The 27,273-nt window shown below is 48.2% G+C and overlaps 1 protein-coding gene across 1 annotated transcript in view; it reads left to right on the forward strand.

Moving 5' to 3' along the window:
- Positions 1-27,273, forward strand: part of trpm3 (transient receptor potential cation channel, subfamily M, member 3) — a 79,309-nt gene that overhangs the window by 20,034 nt on the left and 32,002 nt on the right. Inside the window, 7 exon segments of the mRNA XM_035526094.1 lie at positions 13,192-13,271; positions 14,235-14,436; positions 14,801-15,014; positions 15,261-15,385; positions 17,461-17,632; positions 24,185-24,359; positions 25,154-25,277. Of these exon segments, the coding sequence (XP_035381987.1) occupies positions 13,192-13,271; positions 14,235-14,436; positions 14,801-15,014; positions 15,261-15,385; positions 17,461-17,632; positions 24,185-24,359; positions 25,154-25,277 (1,092 nt within the window).

Below are 27,273 nucleotides of genomic sequence, written 5' to 3' on the forward strand. Positions count from 1 at the left end.
TAGTGGGAGTATCTGGTGAGACGTGGTCTGTTCTTACTGTCCATAATAGTTTGTGTCCAGCTCTGGGAAAAACGGAGCTACCCAGAGACGCTGGAAGTCTGGGATAAGGGGGATTAGCTAATGCCTAAGGGGGAGACAGACCGGCCAGTGCAGACGCTCCTGCTGAGCGCTCGGACCGTCCGGAACAACTGCGGCATCCTCGCTGCCGCCAGCTCTCCTGGACACAAAAGAGGCTCGTTTTGAGAACGCTCAGGGACAGCCTTCCCAAACGCGCTCCACTCCCTCTCTCTCTCTCTCTCTCTTTCTCTATGTGCATATCCCATTCTCTCTCGCTATCTGTCGTCCCTGTGCTCTTTTTAGCTCGATTCCCCCCCCCCCCTCCTCTCCTCTCCACCGAGAGATAGCAGACCGGTGGCGATACAGAGCTGGCACCAGTATAGCGAGAGATTACATAACACTATTCATCCTTGAATAGTCCCCACCATCACCTCCACAGTTCCGGTGCCAGCTTTTGCCCACGGTCTCATTTCTAAAACATGTCCGGTTAACTGGCGGTTTGGAAGTCTCACGGAAAAAGGATTCTCGGAATGCACCCTAAGTGCTACGAGTGGGAAATCGCTCTGCAGGCTGGCGTGTGTCGTGAGAGCCACCCTTAACGAAGGTAGAGAGTGAGGCTCCGTGTGATGTCTGGATGACACTGGAACACCCCACTCCGAACTTTCCTACGGCCAGGTTGTTGACGCAGTGCGTGAAATGTCTGAAAAGAGCAATCCCTTCAAATGCAGAAGATCACTGACTCACGGTGTTAAGACCAGAAGGTTGGGGCTTCAATTTCCTTTCAACATACTGTATCAAAACAGAAAGCTCATCAGTACTCCTCTCCGGTCTCGTTTCGGAGTCTCTTACTTGTTGTGTGAGTCAGGTCAGATATTTTTAGACTTTTTAGTGTCACTATGCCCATTTTTTCATGGCTTTGGAGTCCATTGAAATTAAATTTGTATTTTTGAGTCGAATCGGTCCTGTTTTATTGTCGATTTATAATATGCAAGATATCAAAACTGAATGTCTTATGCTCAGAATCGAAAATTGTATTAAATTGTATTAAAAATGTGTGTGTGGTTACACACTGACACAGGCCAGATTTCTGCAGCGCGTAGCTGAGATCCAAAAAGAGAAAAAAGAGACTCCACAATCCTGCAGTCGCATTATACGTTAAATGATCCGTGAGAAGCCTCACATCGGATCAGCAGCTGTGAGGGCTCATATCACAGCTCTCAACGCAGTTTTTTTAAAAAGTAGTGCTGTCATGATGAGGCTGAAACAAAAACCCCAGCTTTTCTCCTTTCTGGCTGATCTGAGAACAGATGGTGGCGGTGATTCGACCGTGCCGATATTCAAATTGTCATTAGCGTTACTCTCCCTCGACATGAAGCAGAGAAACGGAGCAGATTGATTTGGGAAATTTGAGTAAGGGGAATATTGTTCTGTTCCTCCATTCCTGGGGGCCCTTGGCCATAAGGGGGGGGGGTCCGGACGGGAGGCTGGCGTCTCCTTTTTTCACCCCTGCAGAAGTGACCCTTTGATTCAGGGTCTCCGTCACGCCCCGCAAATTACAGGGTCGGAAAATCTTGGACCGCGGCCAGCCAGACAACCCGGGCGCTCACGCTGATTAGCTGTGATTATTAGACAGCAGGAATGGGTTGCAGGGTGCCGGCCGGCGCCCCCATGCAAATATTTATGAGTAGGGTTCGAGTAGCGGCACGTTCCCGGCGGGCGCGAGCAGGCGGTGCAGGTGATTCCGGAGCCGGAGCGTCAGGGTGGAGGAATGGTGGCAGAGCACTGAGCAACTCTGATGCCTTTGATAGTGCTCCCAGAATGAGGGAATTTGGAAGGTTACACATGCAGAGGGTGAAATTAGATTTAGCTGCAGCTCCTTTCAATAAATAATGCTTCACTAAAGGAGAGTGTGTGTGTGTGTGTGTGTGTGTGTGTGTGTGTGTGTGTGTGTGTGTGTGTGTGTGTGCGTGCGTGTGTGTGTGGTGAGGAAAATGATTAAAGCATTCACTGCACTGGCAGGGCTGTTCTACTTCTATTCTGCTCCTGAAATTGAAGCCGGAGTCGGATGAAGAGAGGTGGCCCGGGAATAGCAGGAAGTGTTCTCTCCCCTCTTCTTCAGACACCAGGCCGTGTTCACCTTTCCTGCGGCTGGGGCGGCGATAAAACAGTCGTCTTTCACACTCCTGCGTTACACACAAGCTGCGCACCTCAGCTGTTGTGTTTTCTTAATGCAAAAACAGAATTACAATCAAGCCAAAAAACCAAACCATGAACACAGACACGCGATATACAGTTCATATTCATATACCGTAAGAACATGTAGAACGTATCCATGCAGGAAAGTGTGACAGTACATGACGATTGTATCTGCTGCTGACACTGAACAGGCAATCTATGGAATATTTATTCTGCTTATTGTATTTCTATGGCTTGACCATACAGTTGTCCAGAAGGGAAACTCCGTGTGTAAGGTGTAACTCGGTCTCGGGCCAGAGCTGCCAAAGTTACACGCCATGTGCCAGCACAGGAGTGCGAGTGCATGAGAGTACAAACGATACGGTTTAGACGGAGGCCAGTGGAGTCTACCTCATAGCCTCGTTAACACAGACTTGTTTCTTCTGGTGTTTTCCGCCAAAAAACCTTCAGACAGACAGGAAAGTGCTTCGATTAGAAGTGCCGATATACCATGGTTGAAAAATCATAGTGAGAGAGAGTGGGGTGGGGGGACACATCGAGAAATGGCTACAGGATAGCCACTTCCATGCACATTAAGATCAATTCCTCTCGACGCGCCTCATTGGCCAGCGACTGTAGGCAGGCCGGGACAGGCAGCCAATTAGCTGTTTGGTTTGCGGCAGCATTCAGTGCGGATTACCAGCACACTGCCATTGCTGAGCCAACCATGAGCCAGGCTGAAGGACACAGAGGACACTCATACATCCACTGGATGAAGGCGAGGGAGAGAGAGAGAGAGAGAGAGAGAGAGAGAGAGAGACACACACAGACTACCAGGCTGATTGGCTGTGCCACCTCTATGAGCACTTGTGCAGTTCCCCTGGAGATGGAACTGGTGGGATGGCACTCATCTTCCACTGATACGGGTCTCCAGCGGGTCACGGTTGAGACCTCCTGCCAGGAGAAGCACCCCTTAAGGTCTCATCCTCAGTGTGAACCAACCACCACAAGGCGCCAAACACCACAGCGCATCCGTATTTTAGACGTAAAAGAAAACCGGAGAGACTGAAAGATGGCAAAATGAGAGGAGAAACACAAGGAAGGACAAAACGAACGACTGAGAGGGAAGAAGGGGGACAGAGACAGAGAAAGGGAGCGGTGTAGTGGACGAGGGAGGCAGGCTGTTGGTCACGCGGCTCCTTTTATTATCTGCGTTTCATTCAGAGGAACAGAGTCACACTGGCCGCGCGAAAGGCAATTTCACAGCCTTTACCTCGTGACACGCCAACGGATCCCGTAGAAAGGGAGCTCGCGCGTGTGGGTGAAAGAGAGAAGGAAAGGAACAGGCTAAGAGCGCCCCTTCGGGAAGATGTCCGCCAGGGCCAAAGCCTCGTGCTGAAGTGCTCGTGAGCTAGGAAGAGGCTGCAGTGAAGGAACCCAGCCCTGCTGTGCATCATCATTTGATGATCATCATCATTTGATGATCGTTTGATTCCACCCACCCCACCCCACCCCCGCAATCTCCGTCACTTTGAGCTAATGCGGGCATACGGATACGCGCGCGTGTGTGCGTGTGTGTGTGTGTGTGTGTGTCAACATTACTGTGATTTATGGAAGTTTCAGAGGCAACCTTCCATTAACGAACGACTCCGTCGGTCTGAACAGCCAGCGCACGACAGCAGAAACGTTCATTCCGTAACCCGCAATCAATCCGAGTATTAATGACCCGCTGTGCTCCGATCTCAGCTCAGGCTCTCGCCTATGAAGCGTGATCGTCAGGTCGGGAGGGGAGCCGCGGGGGGTGTGGAAGAGCACACCTCACGCGTGTGAACGATGGCGCGCTGAGATAATGTACTTTCTTCTGAAGGATGGCGGCAGCGTTCCGCGGCGCAGCCCAGAGAACGGGAACAGCACCTCCCGTCCACGCCGGCGCTTATCCTTCATGAGAAATGCTGCAGTAATCAGGCGCAGAGGTTTAGTTCCTTTCCCTCACGCGTTCTCTCGCCCGCTCTTCTCGTGTCTATCCGTTATCGCTTTCCCACTCTATATTTATCTTTTCTCTCCGTTTACCTCTCTGTCTCTCTCCCTCATTCCTTCTCATTCCTTCTTTCAATCGCCCCTTCCCTCTCTCTCTCTCTCTCTCTCTGTCTCCCTCTCTCTCTGTCTCTCTCTCTCTCTCTGTCTCTCTCTCTCTCTGTCTCTCTCTCTCTCTCTCTCTGTCTCTCTCTCTCTCTCTCTCTCTCTGTCTCTCTCTCTCTTCCTCTCTCTCTCTCTCTCTGTCTCCCTCTCTCTGTCTCTCTCTCTCTCTCTCTCTCTCTCTCTCTCTCTGTCTCTCTCTCTCTTCCTCTCTCTGTCTCTCTCTCTCTCTTCCTCTCTCTCTCTCTCTCTCTCTCTGTCTCTCTCTCTCTCTCTCTCTCTGTCTCTCTCTCTCTCTCTCTCTCCCTCTCTCTGTCTCTCTCTCTCTCTCTCTCTCTCTCTCTCTCTTTCTCTCTCCCTCTCTCTGTCTCTCTCTCTCTCTCTCTCTGTCTCTCTCTCTCTTCCTCTCTCTCTCTCTCTCTCTCTCTCTCTGTCTCTCTCTCTCTTCCTCTCTCTCTCTCTCTGTCTCTCTCTCTCTCTCTCTCTCTCTCTCTCTCACATACACACGCACACGCACACACACGGTCAGCCCTCCACATTTGCAGAGATTCGCTAAAGTGGATTAACCACCCTCCCCGACATTAACTCTTAATACCGTTCACAATATTTAACACGACTCAAACTGAAAATCTTTAGCGCATTTAAACTCTTTTCAAAATGTAACTTTTTAAAAATAACTTTGTGTATATGCATGTAGATTAGTAATACACATATTTTACACATTTATGACTTACTCAACTTTTTTTTTAGTTTTCTAAAATTAAATTCCCCTTTAATTATTGATGGCAAACTCTTGAATAATCAAATTGAGTCTGAACTCTACTTTAACACATAAATGTGATCACATGCACACACACGCACACAGACTCACACAATTAAGTCAATATTAAATACACATGGGATTGGTTCAAGATACAGTCGGATTGTTTTCTCGAAGGGCGTGGCAGTTAAAAACAGATTGCGCTGACAATTACCCGAACACAACGCGTATCTCTCCTAAACATGCACATAACAACATGCCTTTATGTTCTAGCATTTTCTATCCAGGCGATGAACTGTATGCTTGTAGCGGGTGTGAGAAGTCTTGCGCGAGGTGGTGTGTGCATGTGGCGCGCGAGCGGAGAGACTGCTGCTCCATCTTTCTGCCTTTCCTGAGCTACACTGAGTCTGTTCACTCTGCTGTGGGTGTCCAGTGGTTGTGACCACCTTTTTTCTGTCTCCAGATTACTGGCATTCTCTCTCTCTCTCTCTCTCTCTCTCTCTCTGTGGATTAGGCAGGCAGAATTAGGCTCTTGTGTTCTGGGAACAGGGCTGCAGAATGGTATTGCTACTAGCGATTATGCGGGGGCCTAGCGAGGTGTTTCTGCTGGAATAGGCGGGGCCCGCCCACTCATTCTGCTACACACACACACACACACACACACACACACACACACACACACACACACACACACACTCACTCACTAACTTTGCAGAAATTTGGTCCATGACAGAGATAGTATTATTTGAATGTGTACACACACACACACACACACACACACACACACACACACACACACACACACACTCACTCACTCACTAACTTTGCAGAAATTTGGTCCATGACAGAGATAGTATTATTTGAATGTGTACACACACACACACACACACACTTTTTGTCTCCTTGCTTTTACAGAGTTCTTCTTTCTTTATATAATGCTGTTTTCTTAAGGCAGGGCCCAGTTCTGGTCTCGTATTTAAAAGCCATCTAATCCTGCCCGAAGAGATTTGCATTTTTGCCCTTCAGGATTTCAGCAGGATTTCAGTTTAGGTTTCTCTTTGTGTGTGTACGAGAGGTCACCTGCTTACGTTCCTCAGGTAATTCCTCTTTGATTTATGAGTGTTGACGCGAAACTGAACACTTGAAGAATGAGCATCCCAAGCCTTCTGGTCCCCATTGGTCCCAGAGCGTCAGACATGGCGTGTGAGCGTACTGTAATGTGCTCGTACGGGAGCAGGTTAATGAAGATGACGTGGTCATAAACTGCCCTCTCCTGCATGACAGTGTGGACATAGACACTTCCTAAACATTCCTAAAAGCCGTCCTTTCCCTCGGGTAAGGTCTGTAACGTCAGAGCCGAGCGCCCCCTAGATTTGTTCTGGATTCTTCCTGAGCTAAACGCAGCTCTTTGCAACTGCAGTGACCCTTTTCTCTGCTAACATGCCTGGCTCACTTTCTAAGCAAATTCCAAGCCTCTGATGGTCCGGGACGGCTTTCCCTGCGTCTCCGAGTTCGATGCACCCCCTGCAGCAGTGTCTGTGGATCCCCTGTGAACGTCTAAGCCCGCGCACGCGCGTGTTCATGCATGCGCGTGTCATGTTCACGTGGGCCCCTTTAGCCTGTTGTGATGCAACTTGGGGCAATGCTCTTTTGCTGGCCAGCTGGAAAAACTGCAATCCCTGGCAACGTCTGGTTTGGCATGGAAGCACGTAATACTTCCAAGTGTGACTTCCGTGTCGAAGTGCAAAAGACGCAGTTAGTTGCACACATGTACATATACACGCACACTCGTGATAATTGCATGAAACGTCCATCAGCATACTCACATACTGTGTGTGTGTGTGTGTGTTTAACATGTTATTTGTGATTGACTTGATATCTAGGCTTGGCATGCATGTACCTGTCTGTGTGTCACTCAGTACAATGCAATGTCTGCAAAGGGCATATTTCCACATAATTAGAAACACACACACACACACAAACACACACTAACGGGCATATGTATGTGAAAACAGATGTATGTATGTGTGTGTGTGTGTGTGTGTGTGTGTGTGTGTGTGTGTGTGTTCAACATGGTATTTGTGGTTAACCAGACATTGATGTGCATGAATATCTGTGTGATGTGCAGACTTGCCTGAACGTGTATGTTTTTCCAGTAAAAGTTTAGACGATGAGCTCATAATGAAGGGGTGCGATCACTGCAGTTACGTTATCTGTTGATGGACACATCTGCTCTACTCGACACCTGACGGAGGGCCCTCGGTTGGACAGACACTCTTTGGGCAGCAGACGGCTCTCGGCCCGGCTGTGTCACGACCCACCCCAGCACCACTGCTGTGCCTGATAAGATTGTACTAGCCCGACAGCACCAACCAGGCTCACAGCACCAACCAACCGTGCCAGCATCCCTGCTGTGCGGAGAACGCCCCGCCGGCCGAACGCTGGCACGTCGGCAGCCCCGCGGTCAGGGGTCCGCCACTGATTGACGGGGGCCGAGCGTCTCTGACGGATTTCGCACGCTGACGGACCCGTGCCTGTCCGCCGCGGTCTGTGTCTCTCCGCTTCGGCAGCGTGTGTCTCGGAGTCGGGTTAAAGTGTCCAAGTGACTCCGCGTGAGTGGAGGTCCTTGGGGTTGTTGCAACTAAGCGCAACACACTCGGCATAAGGGAAGCAGGGAGTGTGCGCTGTTCCGTGCGACTGGATTCAAGCTGACGCGAGGGTGTCGCTGGAACGCGTGTGCATGGTGAATGTGTGTTCGTGTGCCCACCTCGCGCGACATATTCCGAACCTGCGGGAGACTCCGTTGATCTCGTCCATCTGGTCCCATTAGCCTCCTCTCCGTTAGCCAAACCCGGATGTGTTTTTGCGGAAACGAAGTAACTGTGAACTGCCGTGGCGGAGGCTTTGTTTTGGTTTTGGCTTTGGTCCTTTCCTGTTTTTTTGTTTTTTTGCCTTGTCCTGTTGTGTCTTTTCCTGACCTGCATCGATCTTGTGCCAAACTGTGATTGGGAGAGTTGGAGAGGTATTAACGATATTTGACAGCCAGTTTTTTTTTAATTTATTTTTTTACCAAGTGTACTGGCACACAAAGCCCAGATTGTCTGGGAAAGGTCATCACAGCTGTAGTTAATCCTTTTCTTGTGCTATCCATGTCTGACCTCTACGTTATTTATGACAGTTGGTTGTACCTCTTTTAAGTGTGGGCTCTGTGCATTAAGAACTTTCTTGTTTATAAAATTGACGTGTGTAGAAATTATGTTTATTTTCAGATAACACAGGCTTCCCTTTACTGCTGTGAGGCACTTTGGGTAAATCTTTTGACCAGTTAAGTGTTGCTATGCCTCATGCCTCATCAGCTCATAGATCCAAATAGATTCTATATTTTATGTCTCAGATTTATAGCTACAGAAACTAAATAAAATCTGAATCTTACCTCAGAGTGGATGACTTCAGATACCCCCTACAAATAATTTGTGGAGGCTAAACCCCTCCCCCGAGAACGCCTAGTCCGCCTTTGGTGGTTCGGCGCCCTGCTGCGATCCATAACGGGAACATACTGCGAGTTTCAGTAATGTAGCCCTGCACCCTCACCATCCACAACAACAACAAAAGAAAAATCTGCCGTTGAAGTTTTAAAGCCACTTAAAGATTAAAAAGTGGCCTGGCAGCTGTATAAAAAGTAGGCTAGCATGACAGGGAGTTTGCTTGTGGAGCTTACTGCAAAGCGAGAACGTCTGCAACGACTGCAGTGCGGATCGCAGTGCGGACCGCACTGCGGGAACGCCGACGTCCACGCAGGGGTGATGGAGGGGGTCTCTCGCTTTGCCGCAGCTGAGCAGCTCTCTCACGGCGTCAAGCAGGTCGACCGAACGACCGCCATTAACGTCTGCTGAAGCAAACTACCCCCCTCCCCCAAAGAAGTCTTTAAGAAATCAAGGCGTGTTTTAATTAGCGGGCTGGGAGGGGGAATTGTAATCTGTGTTAAATGAAATCCCGCAGGAATGCCGGAGCTCATAGCTCGGTGAGATTGGTGGTATACTGACACGGAACTGCCAGCATACGGCTGCGTTAACAACAGAGGGAGAAAGAGCGGGTGAAAGAAACAGAGAGAGAGGACGAGGGAGAAATGGGAATGCTGCCATACGGCCTTTCATCTGTCGCGCGTCGCGAGTTGTGGGTCAGAGAGGTAAAACACCGCTGCCCGAGAGGTCAGGGATAGGAGCACCCCGCCCGCAAGCAACGCTCCACGCCCACGTCCGGGCCGCGCTCCGACGTACTGCGTCGGCGTCTGGGGAAGAACTAATTTCACTAAAATTGCAGATGGCGCATCACTAATTGGGCTAATTAACGACAGGAGATGAAACCATGTGCAGAAACGAGGTGACAGCATGGTCACTAAAAACAGCCCGGCCCCGGCTGGCAATTAAATGAGTCCCTCGTTGACTTTAGATGGTTGGGAGAGATTCAGATGTTTGCCAGCACGCTTGACTGTTAGACTGATACAGGACAAGCTTTACCTCGTGAGATGGTAATGTTAACTCGCATAGTCGTTGCAAGAGAACAGACAAAACTGGCCTTAGATCAGTGGAAACAAGAAGTTACAGCAACACCTTTAGTCCTGTAACTAGGGTGAAGCCGAAATTTCTACGCACAGGTGGTATATCAGCAGTCTGTGTGTGTGTGTGTGTGTGTGTGTGTGTGTGTGTGTGTGTGTGTGTGTGTGTGTGTGTGTGTGTGTCTGTGTAGTAATGATAATTACAATGTCAGTGTCAGAAGTGGAGGATGATGGCCGTTGCTAATAGTGACGATGCTTCAGTGCAGTTTAAAGCAGATTGCAGTCATTCTGGGTGGCCTGTGTGGGAGTGGCCTATGTGGCAGTGACCTGTGAGGGAGTGGCCTCTGAGGGTTTGTGAGTTTCTGATCAATTTCTGGGAGTTTCTGAGACCTCCCACTAGGACTGAGACTTAATTCAGTGTTGCTTTGATGAGGGGAAAGCCTGGAAAGATTTTTCCAGTCAATTTATGTTAAAATGGAAGGGGTCTTAATAAATTGTGTGTGAGCATGTGTGTGTAATGGGAATGTCCCATCTGCACTCTCCTTAGCCATGGGGCTGTGCGGATTAGCTGTGTAATCCCAGCACTGCTTGGTGAAGCTCTTGAATGTGAGCAGGAGGACATGAGCATGCATGCCTGACCTCAGAGCTGACGACCCAACAGAGCGGGCCAGACCCAACAGAGCGGGCCAGACCCAACAGAGCGGGCCAGACCCAACAGAACATGGCTCCAGACCCAACAGAGCGGGCCAGACCCAACAGAGCGGGCCAGACCCAACAGAGCATGGCTCCAGACCCAACAGAGCATGGCTCCACCCCAACAGAGCATGGCTCCAGACCCAACAGAGCATGGCTCCACCCCAACAGAGCATGGCTCCAGACCCAACAGAGCATGGCTCCAGACCCAACAGAGCATGGCTCCACCCCAACAAAGCACACCACACCTAGGTTCAAACTTACACCACACCTAGGGCTTCTTCATGCACAGCCACAATCCATACAGCTACTGGGTCTTTTTCATTCTACTTGGTCCTGAGGTGAACTTTTAACAGGTGAGAGTGAGATGATATCGGGACTCCTACAGACCTTGGATAAGGACTGAGAGATGTGTAAAGAGAGCAATGAAAAAAAAAACTCCTGGTGAGACGCTGGATCACTACCTGGATCTGGAAGACTTCTCCACTTGATGCCAACAGTCTGTTTGCATGGTCTCTTGAGAAAATGTACCATCATGTCATATTGGGACAGAAGTTACTCTGCTAGTTACCCTCTAGTTACCCTGTTAGTTACCCTCAGGTTACCCTGCTAGTTACTCTCCTGTGTTACAGACCACACCGTCACCTGCAGAGATACATCCGATGGCATGGAGACGTCTCCTGAAAGGAGCAAATCTGTTCGGCCTTCCTTGGCAGGTCAACCTGGCAACAAAGCTTAATTATAGCGTACTCTTTTGGAGGTTGTCCACTATCTGAGAGACCATGCCAATGCTCATAAACAAGGCTTGTGAGAGAGAGAAAGAGAGAGAGAGAGAGAGAGAGAGAGAGAGAGAGAGAGAGGAAGAGGAAGATTTTTGCCCATAACATAGTGAGTGCTTCTGGGCTGTCCCCGAGTCATATGTTATGGTCAGTTATGTCTGTTATAAAGCTGTTTTGCAGTTAATATTGCTGCCCTTTCTTCTTAACTTTCTCATTCTAACAACAAGGACAGAAAATAATGAGTGTTAAATCTGGTTTTCAACCCGCCAACGCAAAACTCACAGGTACCTTGCTGTAAAAACTTTTAGAAGTCTGTCTTTGTCTTTCTTTCTGTTTCTCTCTCACTCTCTCTCTCTCCGTTTTGGAGTGTTCTACTTCTCTCACCACGGTTCCCTCTGACCGCTGATTAGAGCTGACGGCGCTGGAGCTTCTTGTTGTCTCCGTTTGACCGTGACGCCTGTCTCACGGCACGTAACGACATCCACTGTTTCTCTTGCCTGTCCTGTCATGAACTATCATGTCCGCTCTTTATGTCTGCTCAAGATAGTGTGAAGCCCCTCAACTGCATGCCTCTCATTTGCCGACTCATCACATGGGGGTTTGCCTTTAAAAGCCTGGCCCCAGGCTCGCACACTTACCCCAGGAAGGGTGCTTTTTTTTGAGAACGGGTTGCTGTGGGAACGCAGAGGGGCAGGGCAAGCCACGTGGGATCCATGTACCGGGAGTGGAGGTGCCTTCACAGGTCGTGAGTGTTTCTGTATTTTCTGCGGCATGTTGGCTTTTGGATTTTGAAGCTCAGGCCACACAGGTCAGGTTGGTTTTTGAAATGTGTGTGATGTGTTTGCAGCTTGATGGTTTGTTGGATTTGGGGTGTGTTCACAGGTTGCGCTGGTTTGGGAGATTCAAGGTGTGTTCACAGGTTGTGCTGGTTTTTGGTTCTGCTGGTTTTTGTATTTTGGGAGTTTTGAAGTGTTTGTTTGTGTTTGCAGGTTGTGCTGGTTTTTGAAGTTTTGTGTTGAAAGTGTAAAAAATATACTTTGTGCTAATGAGTAAATTAAGGTCTTCTTTGGCTATGGAACTCTTTTAATTTGATGTCTATGTTATTCTCACAAACAACAGACTTGTGTTTGTCCTCAAGTCCCAAACCATATCCCATTTTGGGACATTATTAAGATGTGGGAGTATCTATTTGATATGACCGCAACGCTCAGAATGTCAGAATGTCCTACACTTCTTTACACAATTACACAAATATCCTCGGCACTGGTTTTCCTCTAATCTTAAACATCAACTCCAGAAACATGTAAAAGATGACACATTAATCCTGGATTTTCTATTATCCAGGTTATACACTTAGTACATATGGCACTATTCATAGGTTTAAGTGGTGCGATTCAGTTTTGAGAGTTAGCGATCCATGAATCACTAACTGCAGAAATTAATAACAGCGACATTAAAACAGCAAGTGTTTAATAATGTCGGGGGAGCTTGCTATTCTAGATTTCCCCCCAACATATGACAGAAGTATTACAGAAGCTCCAGGAAAGATATAAGTGCATGTGTTCGGTTTAATAACGCGTGGTGGAAAAGGTTTAGAGACGCTAAGAGAGAATTTTGCCAAGCATAACTGTGTCTCATTTAAACACCTACATTTTTATTCCAGTGCTTGATTTTAAGCGTATACCGTTCACTGGGTACAGAGGCACTGGTTGTTCTGTTTCTGTGGCTTCTCTGGAATCCATCATTACGGTATCGGGAGCGTGAGAGTAAAACTTTCATGCAGGATTTTCACCGCTTTCTCCGCAACAAAGCCGTTTAATCCCCAAGTATGCATAGCCTTTGAGAGCAAAACCCACGACAGCGAATTTATCAATCGCAAGACTGCGAGCTAGGTAACACACACGCCAATCAGGCGCAGCAGCAGAGCTCATTGGCGGATTTAACGGCGGTTCTCCAACTAGGCGATCCGATTGGACGGAAGTCTTCGGCCTCTCGGCCCTTAGCCTTCCCGCACCCAACTTCCCGTCTCTCCTCAGGCGCAGAAGTCGTGGATCGAGAGAGCGTTCAGCAAGCGAGAATGTGTCCACATCATCGTCAGCGCCAAAGACCCCCACAGGTAACGTCCATCACGCCCTAGAGACGTTAAAACCTACCGCCGCGGACGGAATTAATCCGTTGCTTTTTCCTAACGAGGGAGAGTCCTCAAAAACTCAGGCCTCAAATGATGGGGGAATTTTCTGTTTGTGAGATTTGATTGGCCGGTTGAATCTGGAGGCGGACTCTGCGCCGGTGGAGATGACGGCCAGAGATGGTTTCAGGTCAGGTTCTAGTGGATACGCAGAAGTTTCTCCTTGCGTCTTAAACGCTTTCTTGTCATATCAAACTGCCATTTAAACACCCAGCCAGGCATTAATCAATGCCATTAACCAACTACGGCTACAGAGTTTGCTAACAGAGAGCGTGGTATTAAACACCACAAATTAAACTGCTGTTGTAATTCCAAAATTTGACTTGCTGTCTGTAGAATGAATTGAGCATGAAACTTCAGCTACATTTCATTCTCTCTGTATTATTATGGAATTTTCCGATAATTTCCTGTTTGCGACCACTCACCGTGAAGCGTTACAATACAAGAAATATAATACAAGCATGAGTTTGAAACTCTTTAAAAGAAAAGCTAAGTTGATCTTCATGTATGCCGCTAGTGTAAAACTGGCTTCTGTCCAGAAGGAAAGGTTTTTGAAGCTATTCCATTTAAGCCTGTTATGAACAAATTTGATCAAGGTTCAGGTGACCAGGATTACATAGTGTTCCACATGGATGCATCAGCTACACCTTATTGCACGGTCGACTCATTCGATTCAGTCTTCATTCCAGACAGTCAGCAGAAACCCAACTCATAAACGACATTCAAAGGTAAAATTAGAGTAGATGTTTCAATCGGTTAACCTGATAAATCGAGTTTCTCTTTTTAACTGACCTCGAGTGTAGAATCGCATTGATCCCACCTTCAGAAAAAAAAGCACTTATTCCAATTTGTAAACATCATCTTCTCTCCATGTATCTTTCTCCTTGACAGGTGCTGTTGCGGGCGTCTCATTGGCCAGCACGTGGGCCTGCCCCCCAGCATCTCGTCCAACCAGAATGACAAGACGGAGCGCGTGACGAAGAGTGACGGATTGTCTGAGAAATGGTCCATCAGCAAGCACACGCAGCTGAGCCCCACTGACGCCTTCGGGACCATCGAGTTCCAGGGCGGGGGCCACTCCAACAAAGCGATGGTAACTGTGTTCTCCAACTAGTTTCACAGCAACAGACCGAATGGTCGGTTTGTTCCTTCGTGTAATGCATGTTCGTTGGTCTGTCTAATGCATTTTGCTGACAATCAGAAATAAAAATGTATTACATTTGGGAAATAAAGGAAAAAAAATTTGGTTGCAATAATAAATGCATTTGTATTTAAATAAATTAATACATGTATTGGCATTTAAATCACCCATAAGTTGATGTCAGACGAAACATCTGTGTTTTGGCACTTATGTTCACTTAGGTCAATGGCTCTTTTTTAATATATATATTTATATATAATACATAAACACCTGCCATGCCTCTCTGCCCTCACATCACTGCCTGTGGCTGTGTCAGTACGTACGCGTGTCGTACGACACGAAGCCGGATCTGTTGCTGCACCTGATGACCAAGGAGTGGCAGCTGGAGCTTCCCAAGCTGCTCATCTCCGTGCACGGTGGCCTGCAGAACTTCGAGCTGCAGCCCAAGCTCAAGCAGGTGTTCGGGAAGGGGCTCATCAAGGCTGCCATGACGACCGGCGCCTGGATCTTCACGGGAGGCGTCAACACGGGTGCGTCCGCCGTGGGAGGCGGGGCCGGCGGGCGTCGATGGACGCCACGAGAGATCACATTATTAGTGGCTAGGAATTTGAATTCACTCTCTCCTTAGTCTACACATTGTAGAATTAAGCCCGCTAGTCGGGTGGGAGGGGCTTTGAGCGGAATAACAAACGAGTCCGTCGTGAAAAGCGAACATCTTTCCGTCGTGTCATGACCGTCGCCCGCCAGCCGTCAGGACCCGTTCGTCTCTCCCGCAGGGGTCATCCGACACGTGGGAGATGCACTGAAAGATCACGCCTCGAAATCCAGGGGCAAGATCTGCACCATCGGTATCGCCCCCTGGGGTATAGTGGAGAACCAGGAGGACCTCGTGGGCAAAGACGTAAGTCACGCGCATAAATCACACACCTACACACACGATGTAGACCCCACATCTAGATAGCGGCACTACACAAAGTGGCTAGAAACGCCATTTGAATTTTATGCTAAATATTGGGGAAATTACACCTTTTTTGTCATCTAGAGAAGGGCCTATAGCGTTTATGATAAGTACATCTCTAGCCTAGTGTTTAGCAGCAGATTTAGATAATGTATTCTCAACATGCTCCAAGCACGATGCAAAAATTGCCTGAATAATTTAATGTGATGCGTCAGCTAACTTACAGAGTCGCAGCAGGAACACACACCCTGCTTGAGTTATGTCTTATTTATCAAGACCCACATGTAACTGCTAGCTCTCTCTCTCTCTCTCTCTCTCTCTCTCTCTCTCTCTCTCTCTCTCTCTAGTTATGAGGTAATGCTGGATACTCAAAGGAAGGGACTTCTGACACAGTGTGTGTGTCTCTGTATTTTTCATGAGTTAAAGCATCCAGCACAGTCTGGCGTTGCGGACAGGAGGCTGCTATCTATTTTTTGTGGGGGCAAATCATAAAAGCTGTGTGAATGTATGACACCCATGAGAGATATATGCAATTTTACACATAGCGCACCTTTTACCTGTGTGTGTGTCCACGCATCTGTGTGTGTGTTTGTGTGTGTGTGTGGGTGCATATGTGTGGGTTTGCGTGTCGGCATGCAAGTGTGTGTGCGCGCGCACGTTTATGTGTGCATGTGTTCATGTATGTGTGTGTGCGTGGGTCTGCATGCATATGTGTGCATGTGCTCGTGTGTGTGCGTGTGTAGTGACCTTAACATTTACGGTGTGCACATAGGCTGCATCTGTAGTCCGTTATGCTGGTATGCAACTTTGAACCGTTGTTTTAGTCGGCCTAGAAGAGGCATTTTCACTCAGTGACGGACTGGCTGAAATCCAGCATGCGTGAGGAGACTCGGCACACCTGTGCAGTTGATCTAGGTATCTCACCAAGTTAGTGGTACACACAAAGTGGAGGCAGCTATGAATACAATAACTAAATCACACATTTATGTAAGTCATTACACAGTTGGATAGCATCTGTGATTATTTCATGGTGGCTGGTGGTTTTGTTCAGGTTAGTTGAGATTCTCATTCTAACCTGGTGTCTTGTAATGTGGGCTGTATATGACAAGGTTAACGATGATGAGTAGGAATGTAATTATTGTTTATCTAGGCTTGTCTGCCTTGCCTGGGGTGAAAAGAAAAAAAAAATTGCTTATGACTTTTGCTATGTAATGTGAAAAACCAGGCCTCCTTTTACTTTTCAATGATTTCTCTGCAAGGGGAAAAACTCAGTCGTCACTATTTTCATCTTCTGTATGCAGTGTTAAGGGTCTTTAGATGAGTGGCATCCAAACACCTTCATGTTTAACGTTGTTTGCTGGCTGTTGGTGAAACCTACAATTGCGGTGTACACCGTGCACTATTTCTCTGCAGCAGGTTAACTTGCAAGATGGCCTTTTTCTCTGCAGTAAGATACAGAAGGCCACAGAAATTCAGCGGTTCCTCCATAGGTTTGAGGTTGTTTCGGATGTTCTGCTGCTGACACTCGCGTGACAAATCTGATGCTGATTATGTCAGTCTGTTAAATTAGTCACCAAGTAATCCTGTTATCCAGTAATCCAGAGAAAGACAGTCAATAATGGCTTTATTTTTTGTGAACCACAATCCTTAGCTAATAGCATCGAGGCATTACTGTGCAGAAAGAGAGCGAGAGAGACTGTCTTCATGGAAACATTTTACATTTTTACATTTATGGCATTTAGCTGACACTTTTATCCAAAGTGACATACAATGCAGACTCTCTTACGTTTCATAGGTGATATTGCAATAATAACATCACAAATTAATTCTTAAACCAGCACCACAACCCATCAGACAGCATCTTTAAACACTGTCCATAACCCATCAGACAGCATCTTTAAACACTGTCCATAACCCATCAGACAGCACCTTTAAACAGTGTCCATAAGCTATCAGACAGCACCTTTTAACCAGCGCTAATAGGCTAACCCCCTTGCTCTGTCTGCTGTCATTGGCAGGTGGTCCGCCCATACCAGACCATGTCAAACCCGCTGAGTAAGCTCACTGTCCTCAATAGCCTGCATTCCCACTTCATCCTGGCCGACAACGGCACCACGGGCAAGTACGGAGCCGAGGTGAAGCTCCGTCGGCAGCTTGAGAAGCACATCTCCCTGCAGAAGATCAACACACGTGAGTCCGCCCGCCACTGAGGAGTTGGGTGCGGCTTTTGGGGCATGGTCAATGCAGGGGGCGTGGTTTGTGGGTGGGCCGAGGCCACTTTTGGCTTGATTTTGACCTTCCAGTTCTTGCTGATATAAGAACCTTTTACAGATGTAAGTTTAAATATTTAAAGGCAGGGACTCTTTCTGACAGTGCTCTTTGTAGATCAGACGCCGGACAGAGCGCTTTACTTGCCCTGGGGATCAAAGGCTTAATTGTGCTCAGCACAGACGTTTCCATTTTAGGCTGATCTGGGGAAAGCTTCCACAGACCAAGGTCTTCATTTAAGCCATAGTGACAGAAACTGCAAATCTGACCTCAGATCTCTCGCAGTGTTAATTATACCAGAACCACTGATACAGGCCACAAAACGATTTCCTCTCCAGTGGGAAGAGAGCTATATTTATACATTGATAAGTGTGGTTTAGACATAAACAACTAGGCTATTGATTAAGGCTATTGACAAGGTTATAGATATGCTTGCTGACGACCACATACACTATACACATGCTTGCTATATTGTTGCTATGCAACTGATTCCATAGGTCATGTAGAGAAATCATCATTAATGATTGTTTCAAATTATAGACAGTGATTTAAAAGTCCCAAGCTTTGGAACTGTCTCCCACATGGTCTCTGTGAGATATCTTCTGTTTCCTCTTTCAAATCACAGCTCAGAGCTAATCTCTTAGTGTCCTCGCACCCTTGTGTCTCACTATGCAGACTCTATGTTCTCACCATGTCTCTATATCATCTCTCTCAGACTCTTTGCTTTCAGTATACCTACTTACCATCGCCTCGCGTCTCCAGTGAAGGAGCCATTCTGTGCAATTCGTGTTATTGTGTGCGATGACCGCATACGAAGTTTCTGAGTTGTTTTCGATTCGTCACGAATCACTGAGCTCGAGAAAGGTGCCATATAAATGCAACATATTATTATTAGTTTGAATAACGTAAGCTGTTTTTCTGTGAGAAGCAACACCAATCCGATTAAAGTCCGCACAAGCAGGTCTGGCTTGGCAGCCACCCTGTCGCTGGGCTTCGACTCGGGCCGGCAAGGAGCCGGCATCCCCCGCCACATGTGCTCAGTCTGGAGCTCTGTTTCAGCGCCCCCTAGCTGTGTGGAGGAGCTCACGGCGGGTGGGCGGCGCCGTATGACCCCAGTACGGTGTGATGGTGTTGCTCTCCAGACATACGTGGCTCGGAAAAAAAACCACACCGGACACCAGCACTGCACATGCCCATAATGTGGGTGCACACACTGGTTCTAATGGGCGATAACAACAAAACTTCGTCTTCTGGCATCGTCTCGATCTGTTTGAGTTTTTCTAATGATCTAAATAGTAACTACCTTACTAACGCTTAGTAATTACAGGCACACTGTTCCTAATTGTACTTCAGATATCCAACGACAATATTATGGTTATGTTTCACAGCCCAGATACCCAAGACAAAGGACTCTATTGCTTGGCTGAATCTGCCTGAAGTATTTTTGTCAAGACATCTGTGTCCAGACATCTAAGCACCATGTGAAAATTATTTTCTCCTCTCACACTTTGAACACCCAGCCCACACATTTCTCACCTCCATCTTCACCCGCCACCACCACCGACCCACAATCCCCTGCGCCCGCGGCTCGCAGCAGCCGGCCTCGGGCACGCCGCCGGCGCGCGACGTCTGCTCGGACACGTCCGTTTCCGCCGTCCCACAGCGGGCGGTCAACCGGAAGCGGGTTGACTTTCTGAGCGTTCCGCCCCCGTCATCCCCCGCTTCCCCCAAGCCCCGCCCACCCTGGTCATGTGACCTGTGGACTTCCCTTTGTCATCCTATGCCTGGGGACATAGAGGAGGCTGGGAAGGCAAAGAGACGTCCAGTCGTCATCAGCGGCACCCGTCCACCTGCAGCCCAGTCGGAGCGGTCATTCCTCTCGGGAAGAGAAGACTGGAAAAGGAAGAGAGACGGGGGAAAAAAAAAAAACGCTCGTTTCCTGCGGTCGAACATGGGAACAAAGATCGCTTCACTCTGATAACACTGCTGGAAATAGTTTCGAGTGTTAAGCTTAGCGTGTCTGCGCAATCTCATGTCGAAACTTAAAATACATCGTCAGTTATCATCTTGCAGTCCAGACAAAATAAATAAATAAATAAACAAAGGACTCCGTAATTCTTATGTCACCGACGACGGTCGTGCGTAGCGCTTGTGTCACGGCCGAGGACGGTTTGGTTGGGTTCAGCGGTCCCCCGATGGGATCGTTCCAGATAGTGCGAGATTTCGGCAAGCCATCAGCCGTCGATCTGCGACCCTATCCCCCAACCTCACATACACTTAGCTGCTGTTCTCCTACCGCTGGGGCACCACGCGCCGCAGTGAAATGTTTGGCCGCTTTGGCAGCTCACGAAAACAGGCCAAAATTGCAGCCATTTAGTGTATTTCGAAACTATAGGTATTACAGATAAACACAGTCGTGAAACATGTATGTATATGATACGATATGCATATGAGTGCACTACAAAGATGTCAAGCCACCTACGCTAATCGGGAGTACGGTTCTTGATTTGTCTTCTCCGAGTAGAAGGACGTTTCACGTGTCACTGTCCAAGTTCATAAAGCACTCAGCTTTGGGATCGTTACAGCAGGCTACAATAAGACGTGAACGCGTGACAGTAATGATGCCACCAGGACTACAGTATTTGTAGAACAGTTAAACATAAGCTAGGGGTTTAGCTTTAGCTTTGGGACTTTAGCTTTTTGGGCTTTAGAATTACTTTAGCCTGCCTAATGTGTGCTTTCTTTGAGCGTATGTTGCGGTCTTAAGCGAACAGTTGGCTGAATTAAACGTTAAACCAGGTATGAGCTGTCCATGGTGCTGAGGACGTGCTTGGTTAAACTGAGGCCGAAACATTTGATTTCACTAAACGTTGCGCTATTGAACCAGATATGAGCTGTCCATGGTTCTGAGGACGTGCCGTTTACGGTGCTACCTCTGCAGTCCTGCTGCCTTGTGAGTGGTTCAGCATAGACAAACCCAGCGTAGTCCACCGTTTGTTAATTATCCAGCTTCTTAATTATGCAAATGAATGCGGATCTTTTTTCCCCGTCGTATTTGCATGGTGGTAAGTTCAGCAGTGCTAAATTAACACAGTTTGAGGCTGCTGTAACTATACTGATTAAAAACCGAGAGGGTAAGGTGACAATTTCACTGCCATGGTTCTGCACCTTACGCCGCTGCGCGCCTTTGAACAGCTCCTCGGCAGTCCATAGCATTTCGGTATAATCCTGGCCTATTTTAGCTGTTCCCAGGACTGCATCCTTCTAGACAGAGAGCTCTGATGTTGTTCCCGCAATCCGCTGGAGACTCCCAGTCTGGGGGTCACAGCCCCTAGTGCTCCGATTACCACGGGAAGAACAGTTGTCTTCATCTTTCACATCTTTTCCAGCTCTTCTCTCAGCCCTTGGTATTACTCAAAGACACTCACGGACAAGAGTTGAAAATACACCCACACACACACACCGCCCATTCACACACAGACACACATCACCCGCTCACACACACACACACACGGTATTATAATAATAATGGTCAGACAATATAATGCTGCCTCATAATGGACTGAACATGAGTGCTTGTGGCATTAGATATATTTGTAATGAATCCCAGATCTCTCCCCATCTCTCTCTCTCTCTCTCACCCTCTCTCTCTCTCCCCTCCCTCTCTCTCTCGTGCTCTCTCTCTCTCTCTCTCTCTCTCTCCCCCTCCCTCCCTCCCTCCCTCCCTCTCTCTCTCTCTCTCTCTCTCTCTCTCTCTCTCTCTCTCCCCCTCCCTCCCTCTCTCTCTCTCTCTCTCTCTCTCCCATGTGTTTACATCAGTGGTGCGGTAGTTAACCAAACGCTGGTGGTAGATGGAGGGATGTGAACTGGCGCATCACTGCCTCCACCCGTCTGCGACCACCAGGTCCCATGGGCTGAGGGGTGAACAGCACTGGATGGAGGTTGATAACGGGCCCACCACGCATGGAGCAGGAGCTCTGGAGCGTCTCCCACCTCTGAACGCCTCCTCAGTGGGCTATAGCACACTGGTCTAATCCTACCTCCCCATGCTGGCTGGCCATACGGTCGGGATCATCCCTCCGCCTCTGGGTCCTCCTTTCTCTCTCTCTCTCTCTCTCTCTCTCTTCACTGTGAGCATCAAAACTCACTTTATTTTTCGTTTAAGGCCGTGCAAAAAGTTGTGAGAAAAACGCATCTCCGGAAATGAGTCGAACTGCTCCGAAAGCGAGATTTGATCAGAGCAGTCATAAAGATAAATGCAAGCTTCTCTCACATGTCTCCCCCACTGGCAGCTAATTGGACTCAGGTGTTCCAATCAGTCGTATGTGGTATGAATAACCCAGGCGTGATTGCCCAGAAGAATAGACGCTGAAACTCCTAAGAAGGAAAAGGTTTGCGCGAGGGCTCTCGTTTTAAAGAGGGTCTTGGGAAGTGGTCCTTTCTGCTACTCTCTGCTTATTGGCTTATAGTTACCGTGGTAATTTTTCAGGGACGTGGCAGGGACACATGGTGGTGTTCAGTCTTTCTCGAGCTTCTTGTCTGTCAGGCCGGCAGAGATAGTGCTACTTCGGAAGTGACTGAACACGAGTGCTTGTGGCATTACATCTGTTTTTAATGAATCCCCGGTTATCATCTCTCTTTCGCTCTCGCTCTCTCGCTCTCTCTCTCTCTGTCTCTTTCTCACCCTCCAACTTTGCCTGACATCATCCGGAAAGCTGATATCATTGTGGCTGGAACAAATGAATATGCATTTCTCCCTCTCTCTCTCTCTCTCTCTCTCTCTATCATCGTACATTTACAGAAGCGTATTACAGTGGTAGCGAGGTGCAGTAGATCCTCCCTGAACAAAAGGTGGGGGCCTAAACTGGCACATCACTGTCACCCTTCCACCCCTCCACATCAAGGGTCCCCGGGGCGGAGCGGTGATCAGGGCGGGACGGAGAGCCCCTTTGAAACTCGAGATTTACAGATTTCTCCTTTTTTAGAAAAATTCAAATAGCCGTCGTTGGTCCGGAGGCTGGAGGGTAAGGATCGGCTCGCGGGTCTAAGGAGGCGCACCTCTGCTACCGAGGCTTGTTCTAAAGCGAAAAACCACTCAGCAGTAACTTTCACGCAGTCAGCAGTAGCCTTATTAACTACTACACTTTCATATTACAGGGAGGTAACACGGGAGCGAAAGAAAGAAAGCGAACTGAGAGGGATGAATGAAAAGATGGATGAAAAAAACGGGGGAAAGTGACTGACCTCCTTGTTGTGCCCCTCCAAACACACACACACACACACACACACACACACACACACACACACACACACCAGGTGAGTGGTGTGTGCACTGGGCTCTGAAGCCAGCACCATCTATATATATATAACGCAGATTTATGTAACTGTGACTGGTTTAGGCTCAGTGACTGCACGCGTGGAACTTCTGGGAGCTGCTACCCACTCCTCCGTCTCTTTCACTCCGTCTCTCCCTCTCTCCGCCGGTGTCTCTCTCTCGCTCTCTCTCTCTCTCTCACCCGTCCTACCTACCTTTCTGGCTCTTTCCATCTGCCTGCCTCTGCTGCTCTGACGTCCCCTCACGCTCTCCTCCTACCTATCCTCCATCTGTCCATTCTTTCTCTCTCTCTCTCTCCATCACAGTCCTTCTCTTTCGCTCCGGTGCACCCTCGTCCTGAATAATTCATGGGCCAGGAGTTGGATCCGGCTACAGTGCACTGCACTTAATCCTAAAGTGTACTCAATACTAAAGTGTGGCAATCGATATATTACAGACAGTGTGTGTGTGTGTGTGTGTGTGTGTGTGTGTGTGTGAGAGAGAGAGAGAATATAAGATGCCAGTAGTCTTGGCTGAGTTTCGATGACCCTCCCTATTTACGCACCTGTTAATTAACCCACATCAACCATCCATCCCTATTAAGGAAGCACAGTGCATGAGCTCTGCCTGGGCACTAGAGGGCGCCGTAGTGGCCGCTGTCCCAGGTGCCTGGTGAGAAGCTGCATCCTGACACCCGACACAGGGTGCAGGGGTTTGGACTGGCGCCCTTTGACACTGGCGGTGGGTTCGGTGCAAGGCCGCTCCTCGACCAATCAGAAGAGGGGTTTTTTTTCACCGTCCTCTCGTTTTGAGTCTCTGCTTCTCTCGCTCTCTCCTCTCTCTCTTTCCGCGTCGCTCGCACACACTTCAGTTCAACACTGCTTTCTCGGCTGTGATGAATATCGTGGATCGTTTTCGTCTGACTGCTCACCTTGACAAAACTCCACATGTCCACCGGCCAGACAATGCCTCACCCTCACAGTGTGTGGCAGCTTGCTTCTGCCTGTCTCTCTCTCTCTCTCTCTCTCTCTCGCTCTCTCTCTCTCTCTCTCTCTCTCTCTCTCCCCCTCTCTCTCTCTCTCGCTCTCTCTCCATTCTTTGTGCTATTTTTGTCTTCCTTTAAGTCTTTCTCTCTCTCTCTCTCTCTCTTTCTCTCTCAGGGATCGGCCAGGGCGTGCCCGTGGTGGCTCTGATCGTGGAGGGCGGTCCTAACGTCATCTCCATCGTGCTGGAGTACCTGAGGGACACGCCGCCCGTCCCCGTGGTGGTGTGCGATGGCAGCGGGCGCGCCTCCGACATCCTGGCCTTCGGCCACAAGTACTCCGAGGAGGGAGGGTGCGTACCTGGCCGAACAGCCCGCAAACCGCCGAGCAAACGTAAAACACACGGCGGGAACCGCATGTCCCCAAGTCTCTGGCTTTGGAAGGAGTATCAGGCCAAACTAAACTTTGGCCTAAATCTTGACCCAGTTCGCTCTCGTTCTGCAAAGTCGTCGGTACGCCGGAGCTCGGGAGGGGGTTTCTGGGTAATGGAGTCCGTCCGCACTAATACCTTCACTTTTTATAAGCGTTGTTTGGCTCGTATGTAAGCTCAGTGCTCTTTTTGGATATCCAAATGCAGCGATGTTGGTGGAAATGTAAGTGAGGAAATAACCGAGCCAGATTGTTGTTGGCGAATATTGGAATGGCTTCACGTCACAGCTTGTTAGACAAATTCTGTTTTCAGGCAGCTGATATTCTTCTTCTTTTCTTTTCTTTCATTCTTCCTTCTTTTAGCCTGGTGTATCTGTGATTCTTTCTCTCATTTGTTTCTTTATTATTCCTCTTTCTTTCACTCACCCTCTCGTAATTCTTCATTGCACCTCTCTCTCTCTCTCTCTCTGTGTCTCTCTCTGTCTCTCTCTCTCTCCATCTCTCCCCTCTCTCTGTCTCTTTCTCTCTCCCTCCCTCTCTCTCTGTCTCTCTCTCTCTCTCTCCCTCTCTCTCCATCTCTCCCCTCTCTCTGTCTCTTTCTCTCTCCCTCCCTCTCTCTCTGTCTCTCTCTCTCTCTCTCTCTCTCTCCATCTCTCCCCTCTCTCTCTCTCTCTCTCTCTCTCTCTCTCTCTCTCTGTCTCTCCTCCTCTCATCCAGGCTGATAAACGAGTCCTTGCGTGACCAGCTGCTGGTCACCATCCAGAAGACCTTCACGTACAGCCGCTCACAGGCCCAGCACCTCTTCATCATCCTCATGGAGTGCATGAAGAAGAAGGAGTTGGTGAGTGGGCCGCCGAGAGAACCGGGAGGTGTTTATGGAGGAAACTTGGGGGGGTGTTTGTGGAAGGAACTGGGAGGTATTTGTGGAGGGAACTACAAAACAACAGGCCATGGAACGGCAGTGATCCAGCTGATGGGAAAAACACTTCCCATATATGCACTCAGTTTCTTTAATGCCCAGTGGGAATTCCCAGTGGCGGTCAGTCTCCATCCCCTGTGCTAACATTTCACTTAATTATCCAGTATATGAATTGTTTTTGATTATTAAAATAGGAACAAGCATAATAATGCCCTTGCCAGTGAAAAACAATGCAACAGTCTTGGAGGACTTCCAGTCCTTTAATCTGCTTCAAGATCAGGCTTCCAGCTCAGTCACGCGGAGCTGTAGATTTGGATATAAGATGCAAAATCTCTGGAGCCCGCGGACCGGGTGCTTCAACTCTCAGGCTTCAGCGCTGTGGTGAAATCTCACGGCAGAGAGAGCAAGTTAAGACACCAACACTTCCCAGGGGCCTTCGAGCTCAGTCAGATCTCACAACCTGAGAACAAGGGAGGACACATCGCGTGAGTTAATGTGCTATGAGTTGGGTGATTCCTTGTGGTTCCAGACAGATTCATGAAGTGAAGTCTTCGCGCTTTCAAGCTCTGCACTCCCCCCCCCCAATAAACAACGCACGGAGACTTTAGTGGGCTCCTGTGTCATGTCTCCTCCCCTTAGCCGTTCCTTCCCACACACACACACACACACTCTCACATAAACTCTTCCTCCCCACTTAACACACTTGCAAATTCCAAATTCCACAGCCACGTCTGACCTCTTATACAGCAGAACCTATAGCTGTATGAACGTCTGACGTCATCTCCAGGAGTCACACTTCACGCATTACATTATCATTATATTATTCCCCCCAACACACACACGCATGTACGCACACACACACACACACACACACACACACACACACACATATGTGTGTAACTGTTGCCTGTTAAATAAGAGAAACATTGCAACAGTCCCTGTATTGTCTATATTGTCACTGGACATCTTAAGTTTTTAAGTCTGTGATATGCATGCTCATTACTGTCTGTGATTTGCATGCTCATTACTGCACCTGTGATATGCATGCTCATTACTGTCTGTGATTTGCATGCTCATTACTGCACCTGTGATTTGCATGTTCATTACTGCGTCTCTGATTTGCATGCTCATTACTGCGTCTGTGATTATCCTAGAACTTCAAGAGAACTTCTGAGGTCATTTTGATTGGTTCTGATATTAAATTATTGGTTAAATTACTGTGGTTGTGATCTTTTTGTGTATCACTTCTCTCTCTCTCTCTCTCTCTCTCTCTCTCTCTCTTTTCCTATCAATCATTTTGCCTGTTGTGTTTATGAGCCTCAACAAATCCATTTTCAGTGTTTCTGTTGGTTTGCCTGTCGACTGTGTCGCACATAAAGTGTTCATAAAGGCCTTATAAGCTGCTAGAATGTGCACATTAAGAGTTTTAATGTTTATACACCATATTCAATACACATTACAATGTAAACACCTTGAGCTTGGCACAGGACCCAAAATCATTGTTCATTTGTTCACTCTGTTCATTTTATTTGGCTGCACTGTGGCGGTCATTTGTCCACAGCAGTGGAAGCTAAGCATCTCAAATCAATGAATTAAACTGATCTGGAGTCAGTGCTCACTGGCAGAAATGTGCAGCCCTGCACGGTACGTAATTAAAATTGGTTAGATCATATTTAAGTGATCTCAGTAGCACGTCCGTTGTATTTTTCCATAACTAAAGTCACACACACGACATTTAAATCTTTATTTTCTTTCCCTGTTAACACCTTCTCCCACCTTCTCTGTTTCACCAGCTTACACTTAAATGCACAGAAATACACACTTTGGAAAAGTGCATGAAGTGCACCCCACAGTGTTTTTTGTAAGACTCCATACCACACACACACAAACCACACACAACGCTGTGAGCTGAGAACAC

Source organism: Electrophorus electricus, chromosome 5, assembly GCF_013358815.1.
Source record: "Electrophorus electricus isolate fEleEle1 chromosome 5, fEleEle1.pri, whole genome shotgun sequence".
Classification (NCBI taxonomy): Eukaryota; Metazoa; Chordata; class Actinopteri; order Gymnotiformes; family Gymnotidae; genus Electrophorus; species Electrophorus electricus.